At 38.5% G+C, this 7781-nt stretch overlaps 1 protein-coding gene across 1 annotated transcript; it reads right to left on the bottom strand.

The window, feature by feature from the left end:
* Nucleotides 1-252: 252 nt before the first annotated feature.
* On the bottom strand, nucleotides 253-3378 carry LOC121905288. The gene is made up of 5 exons (XM_042423453.1): nucleotides 3320-3378; nucleotides 3055-3139; nucleotides 2496-2834; nucleotides 1117-1356; nucleotides 253-335 (listed from the first exon to the last, which is right to left on the bottom strand). The coding sequence occupies exons 2-5, from the start codon at nucleotides 3119-3121 to the stop codon at nucleotides 253-255; spliced, it is 729 nt and encodes a 242-aa protein (XP_042279387.1). The 5' UTR covers nucleotides 3122-3139; nucleotides 3320-3378.
* Nucleotides 3379-7781: the final 4403 nt, after the last annotated feature.

Here is a 7781-nt window from a genome sequence, read left to right as displayed (position 1 = left end):
TTTCTATACAAGAAATAGTCCCTATGAAAACTGTTGATTTTTTAAAAAAATGCCATCGTTTGATTCTGTGAGAATCAAAATTATTAAATTAATTTCATCTTGATGGTATCAGAGTTTCTTCAAAAATCTCAATGATGGATCGCTCAAAACTCAGACAAATAAAACCAATCCCATCTGTATGTCCAGATACCATTTGAAGTAGGTGAACCAACCCTTTAAATACACCACATGAAATCACTGATCACAACTAGTTCACCAGAGGGCAGCATCCAACCACGAACCACAGACAGAGTTGATGTATGACTGGAAATCCCCGTGTCCGGCTACCGTATCTGCTATTTCACACACACACAAAGACACACAAAGGCTTCTGTGTTTCTGCGGGAAATTTACAGCTGATCTCATCTTTTGACGTCTACATTCTGTTAAAGATCTAAAGATTTTCTCGTCATAGTGGTCTTGAAGAAAGCGTGCATTCACACAGCTAATCACACATTGACAACCAGCCTGTAGACACATGGCGGATACGCCTGTCAACAGATATTTTCATCTCACTTTCAGAAATAAATACATACTCCCGAATAGCTTGAGGCTAAATTGAACACATAGCTCCTCAAATGCTCCTGTGTGTGTATGTGTTGTTTTCTGAGAGAGTGTAATGGAACCAATATACCCTGCTCCCTGATCCGTGGCTCTCTATCAAAACAAAATAACAAAGATGTTTTTATACAGCATAGTGATGATCTGTTATCTTGTTATCACCTTTCAACAGTGTGTTATTTCCTTATTCACTTCAGTAAAAAAGTTAAAGGGAAGTATGATAAAGCTTTGGACCATGCAGAGTTACTCACTTAACTGATAGTGCTGATGCCCCAGATTTTGAAAAGAAAAAATCAATCTCAGTACCTTATTGTTACTAATCAATGTGAACCATCGCTTCGCCCTGATGTCTTATCACAATCCGTGATGTAGATTTACTTTGGCAAATCCATTATGTCAGTGAGACAGCAAGTAAGATTGGAATATATAAAACTGTCCTCAAAGCTCCCTCTGACCCGGTTCCACTCCTGACCCGGAATTTATGATTCTGCACCAAAGTACTTGCAATGTATCTACCAGATTTGGTGCTCATCAAGGAACAGTTGAAGGGCAGATCTGAACCTTTCCACTCCAGTTGACTGCGGATTGTCAGGAAACCCTCTCCCTCCACTTGTTTACTAGTGTGGTGCGTCAGAGGCTCATCTGAGAGATTGCGGGAGCCGTAAAACCAGTGCACCTGTCCGTCTGGGTAGACATGGCTGAATGTGCAGGAGGGACCGTGACTGGTCACAACACCTGTAGCGATCCCAGCACACTCTAAGGGGAAGACCATGAGAATAGTTTTCAATCAAATATACATCAGGCACAAAGGAGCAGTGGTGGAAAGTAAATTTTCTCTTAACTGCAATTTTAAGGTACTTGAGTGTATCCATTTTAAACTACTTTATACTTTTGCTACATTTTAATGGTAAATGTTGAACTCTTTACTCCACTAAATTTATTTGACAATCATAGTTACTTTGCATAATGATATTTTACGCACTAAATGATGATGACTATATAAAATATTTTAATTGATCATAATGAAAAATAATACATAGTATTGTAGTTTACATTACTTCAAAGTCAACCAGTTGCTACATTAAATAACATTGTTATGAGACATAGTGAGTCATAATGATTTGTAAGTAATAAATGTTAGTTGATAACAGGTTCTTCAGTGACAATAAACCACCTAGTCTTCATAAAAATGTCAGTATATCATTTAAATAAAGCTTGTGGGTCTCAATTTCTAATAAGCTGTTAAAGGATAGATTCACAGTTTTTCAGCCTTGTTCGTACTGACCAGTAGAAAATCCCCTGAAGCCCTGTGTTATCTGAAGATAATGAGACTTCAGCTATCTTAATTAGTCAAATAAAACTGATATCTTCCAGTTATCAGTACTTGTAATAAAAAATTCCCCTCTGTGTTTCCATGGACAGTGTTTTCCTTTTCAGCTGCAGTGGAAGGATTGTTAAGTAATTTGGCACTAAAGAGACTGTAACTTGATTTGAGTAATTTGGATGGCTGAAGCCTCATATTAGCTTAAATTTGAAGCTAAATATTCTATACTAGTGCATCAGTAGTAACAATCAAATACGATAATACACCACTGTGGCCATTCTGTGAATGAGAATTTATCTTTTGATATGTGAGACTTCTGATTTCTGATTTTTTTTTTTCTGTATTAGTTTCAGATACTTAAGTATTTTACATCATGGCATTGCTACTTTTGCATAAGTAAAAGATCTGACTAGTTATTCCGCCACTATAATGGAAGAAAAGTTGCTAAAGAGAAGCAGACTGGCCTTTTGCATTTTATAGATTTATGATCAATTCAGCAGTTTCAAAAACAGTGTTATGAAATGTTTGTCTTTGTTTTAATGTGTGCATAAGATTAAATGTGGACTCTGACCTTGTAACTCCACATTTGTAGATGCAGATTCAGCTCCCTTGTTAGAGCGAAGTTTGCACTTGTAAGGGCTTGAGTGTCTGGTCTCCAGTGGCTGCACTTTTGGAAAAATAAGGGACAGTTGTCCATTTTCATACTCGCAGTGGAAGTCACTTTGTGTTGTTGTGTTGTTGTTTGTGCTCATTTTTCCGTCTTTGTCAACTGAACATAAAGAATTGTTTTGGGACCACTCCATATGTTTGATTGACAGTCCCTCCAGAGATGAGGACACTTTGCAGCTGAGAGTAACCTGCTTGCCGCACTCTGCAATAACCTTGGGACTGACATCTAGTGTCACCAGTTCTGTAGACAAAGACATAAATATTGCACTGAGATTGAATAAGAAACAAAAGCTGCTTGTTGGTTCTTTTAGCATTATTATCAGTACAATCACACTGTGGTGTCTTACATCATTAGAATATTTTTTCCTCCAGTGTAGCTCAGAATTTGTCTGCAATACATTTGTGACAGACTTTCCTTTGAAGATTAAGAGTTTAAACTAGTTTAAACTAGTCTGACGTACCTTGTGTTGTAAGACTTAACGCAGTTAGGAGCAAGAAAAGTATATGCAGTGTTGTGAACTCCATCATCAGCTCTCTTGCATTTCACTGTAGTATGGAAAACAAGCAAATTAAACACATCTACAAACAAAATGATACAGTACGTGAAGTTTTGTGGTTGTTTTGTGTTTTGCAGGCAGGTTAAAATCTCACCCTTAACACGCTAATTTACCATTTTTATTTTAAAAAGCACTATGTTAGTAAGTCTTACATTTGAGTAGAACTGACCTCTGGAAGTTTGTTGCTTCTCCTCAGCTCTTCGCCAGTGCCTGTACTCTCCGATTCTGATTGATTCTATCCTTCAGACTTGTCCCTAAGTGCAGAATGATGTTAATGATTAGAGAATTATGACGAGGAATAACCAGAGAGGCTGTGGCTTATCAAGGGTGTGTACTGAACAACTAGGGGACTGGAAGTGTGCCGTTTTGTGTGTGTGTTGGGGAGAGTGAGCGTGTCAAGCTTGAGAAAGTGAAAGGAACAGACAGACTAGGAGTGAGGGCCTATTCATGAGGCAGTAAAAGCTGCCAAAAGAGGAGACTTTGTACTACTGCCTTTGATGTGGTGCAGCAGTGTTCTGCTGCTTCATTTCACTGCGTTCATCTTTCATATTGATTTTTTCCCATGAAGTCATATTGTTTAAACTCCATGGCAATATCCACAGGGGGAAAGTTTTAATCTATACTGTTCCCATGAATCATTCTCACTCAGTTAAGGACTCCATTATGTCTTACTGTAATGTCATTAGTCATTTAATCTAAAGCAGTCATGATCATGGAAGAGATTGAGATACCAATCAAAACTGAAGTCCTTTCACAAGGCGCACAAGTGGCAGGTAAGTGACTAAGGACTGTTTGGTAAGAATACACTGACATCTTTTTGTGGCCTTCACACAGTGTACTCATATCTACTTCTGCTTTAAACACCTAACCAAACAAAGAGAGGAACAAAGGATGTGCTATCTTTTATTTATTGCATTGTGAGTAGTTACTAAGGATCGAGTGAGGAACGAATCAGTAACAACCTGATAATTGTTGAACCATGAATAAGCAGTTATTAAGAATCATTCCTGATTAATTCCACATACTGAAATCAAGTAGGGAGGACTGACTGAAGGAATCACTGATGGAGAAAAAGCTTTATTGACAGTAATAAAATGATCTGCTATATGGTTCTTGAGTTGGAGTCATTTAGAAACTACTTATTGATGATTGATGGACTAAAAATGGTGCCCATTCAGTCCTATAGGAATTGCTCAGCTGGCGCATACGCTAAGAAAAGTTTCTAGCTTCTGGGTTTGCTTCCGCATTGTGCGGCTCACTGAATATGCGCTGTAGTGTTTCCCCCGCTGGCCCTGTCTGCGGGTTCCTGCTTGGCCTGTAGACTTTGTGATGACGTCAAAGACTTTTAAATCACTTTTCTCGGCTTGAGGACAGTTTTACAAATATAAAACCTCCATGGATCAAAAGTTCATGATAGAAGTTCATGGTGGCACAAACGGAAAAGTCAGGAGGATACATTGTCTGGGAACCATGAATGTCTGTACCAAATTTTGTGCCAATCTTTTAGATAAGGTAGTTAGGCAGATGTTGAGATATCTCACAGGATAAGAGAAAAGGTTGAACTGCTGGTGCCACTGGAAAAGTAGAGTCATAATTGACGTTCTTTGCGGTTCAAGGTATCGTGTCAACAATTTTACAGACGTCTCTTTTACAATGGTATGTGTGTGTGGTTAACACATTTTACTAGTATGTGTGAAAGCTTTTCACTAGTTTTTATGAGAGTGTTGTACGTGTAAGCATATAATTTTTCACCTTTATGTGTGAGTGTTTCGGTTTTGTTTGTAAAAGCATTTCACTTCTACGTGTTTGTGGTTGTCAGTATAGCACGTGAATGATTTTGGTTTCTTATGTGCATGTGAGAGGAAAAGTACATTTATATATATGGTGATTCTGAACAATGTCCCTAGCGGCCCCTCATAAAATCTGGTACACACTTACATGCGTCTCTCAAGATAAATTGAACACATTTAAAAGTGTTAAATACTTTGATTTATGCAAAACTAATTACATTCCCATCAGCATCAGTTATAATCTGTGCAGCAAATGTTAACATGCTAACATGCTAAAACTCAGTAAACATTATACCTACTAAACATCAGAACTATGGCTCAAAGCATTGCTGTTGTGCCTGAGTACAGCCACACAGAGCTACTAGTGTGGCCATGAACTCTTTCGTGAACTCTTAGTAGTCTGATATGCAACTACGCAAAGAGGTTTCCAGTGTTAATAAGCTCTGATTTTCAGTGTCAATTATTTTAACATTTATATGAGTGTTAATTACAGGGCTGTCCAGTGTGTGACAGAGACAAAGTGATAGGTAGTAAGTTACTTAATTGAGCACTGGGAGACAAGGAGTGACAGAGAGTAGAACATAGCTTAGCAATGAGATCTTACTACAGAGGAAATTTGAGCAGTTGTCATAACTAAGAGAGTAGCAATGTCATCTATTAAAGGCCCCCTGAAGGGTGCATGTGTTTACCTTATAGACTTCTTCTAACTTGGTTTGTACCAATCAAAAGTGAAAGATAAACTGATCAGTGCAACTTGTCTTGGAACAGACGTGACTGATGGAGGAAGATCTCCATGTATAGCACATGCAAATTTGAGTGAAGCAAAGATGCAGAAATTAGAGGCTCTGGCTGTGATTACAGAACTTGTGTTACCATGTGTAATGATCTTTTCCTTTCTCCATATGGAGGCAGCATCTTGGTGGCTGTGTTCAGACAAAGTGGCAACGCATGAAAAATGCAAATTCATTCATTTCAGTAAGTCGTTGGCTCAACTTTTTTCATAACGCAACACAATAAATACATACAAGCACCTGGTAGGTTAATTATTAACAAAACAGCAAGTTTCTACTGTTTACCTGCCAATTGTTGTAACACAGGTGCATGACGCAGAGCACTTAAGTCATGCTTGTATTGGCATCGGCTGTTTCTGATATGTGGCCAGTAACATCCAATCATAATCATGTGGGTGTACAGCACGGACATTATAACCCAGCACTGTCACTGCTGATCATGCTCATACCAATATCATTTGCAGAGCAGCTCCTTCCACCACCAAAACCTCCTTTAAATTTAACTCAGACCTACAGTATGTTCATGTAAGTTTATTGGGGGGGGGATCAGCTCTCTCAGTAGAATCCACTCCTTTGCAGCTTGGAATCTTTGAGATCTCATTCCAAGAGAGAGTCATTCCTGCCAAATCTAACTGTATAATCATTTGCTATAAACGGTCAGTTCCTTGATGTAAGTGTCTCTGACTGAACTAAGTTTTCTGTCAAAAAGACCTTTGCCAGAGCATCTGTTAATAAATAAATAAATAAATAATAAATGGAGCAATGGAGATAAGTTTACAGATGTTTAGATCTTTTTTCATTGCTGAAATGTAATGACGATGGACATGAACATTAATATTCCACTATTATTCAGACCATGACAATATTCTGAATATGATACGGTCCATGTAAGCAGCATATTCTGTTTGGATATTCTGAATTAGGCCTTGTTCTGAATGTAGCATTTTCTAAAGAAGACACGTGGGATATGCCAGTATTCGGGTTTTAGGATTTCATTGGACATGTATACAGCGCATTTGGAATATGCATCTCAATCGGGGTTGTTACCACAGTTTGCAACACACGGCCCTCTTGTCTGTTTACCTCTGCATAGACAAAATGAAATATGCTGGAGCAGGAAGGCAGACAGAGGAGAGGAATGAAAGGAGAGCAGAGAGCTGTTCAGGGCGGGCTGGGAAAACAGAGTGCACCTTCTCAAAGACAGGGATGGAGGGGTTTGGTTATTATTCTGACATGCAGCCGTGAACTGACGGTGACGACTCAGTGTGATGCACCAAAAACACTCAGCGGTGTAGTAAACATCATGGGACAACCTGGGTACTGGATGTGCCTCTAACTATAAATTTATAATATCAGTCATATCTATATTAATTATTAATATCAGAATGCAGCTTGCTAATGTTGCTAGAGCAACCCTGAAAACCCTCTGCATGTAAACAAGAATATTAGTGGAATATTCATTCTCATTAACCATGTAAACATCTTAGTGGGAATATTGCCTTTTTCAGAATAAGGGCAAAAACCCGAATATTTTGTGCATGTAAACATAGTCAGTGTTACAAATGCCAACTGAACTGTGTTATTACATTACATATGCACATATTACATGTTTCATGTATAATGCATTCACCACTACAGCTTTATGTTATGATTCACACATGTCTACTGAGTAAAACACACCAAAATAGCAGTCATACACTTTGACACTTTGGCCTTCATCTGAACCTAAACAACTGAAGTGTTGGCAGGTTCATCTCATCAGCATCATCTCCACAAGGCAAGCAGACAAACCGATATACCTTTAGACGTAGCTGAGTGTACTTTTCTGTGGATGTTGTCCTGACACTGTCATGATTCTGTCACAGTCTGGCTCTATGTTCTTAGTTGCCACCAGTCCACCAGATGCCCTCAGACTTATCTTCCACGGTTATGTGGCACAAGGGGACAAGTTCAGAATTAGGGTTTCTACATGATGTAAACTAGTTGTGCACTGACAGTTGCAGGTTACTATACACACAAATGTTTTTTGCTTTTGTTATTTGGCTTTAAT

The sequence above is a fragment of the Thunnus maccoyii genome, chromosome 2 (assembly GCF_910596095.1).
Source record: "Thunnus maccoyii chromosome 2, fThuMac1.1, whole genome shotgun sequence".
Classification (NCBI taxonomy): domain Eukaryota; kingdom Metazoa; phylum Chordata; class Actinopteri; order Scombriformes; family Scombridae; genus Thunnus; species Thunnus maccoyii.
This window is presented reverse-complemented; position numbering and strand designations above follow the sequence as displayed.

Bases quoted from the DNA above. Each gene is read 5' to 3' on its own strand.
- LOC121905288 (XM_042423453.1), bottom strand. From the start codon at position 3,121: ATGATGGAGTTCACAACACTGCATATACTTTTCTTGCTCCTAACTGCG. The intron at 2,835-3,054 runs GTACGTCAGACT...CTTTGTCTACAG, and splicing joins GTTAAGTCTTACAACACAAG to AACTGGTGACACTAGATGTC. The intron at 336-1,116 runs GTAGATACATTG...TGTGTGAAATAG, and splicing joins CTTGATGAGCACCAAATCTG to CAGATACGGTAGCCGGACAC.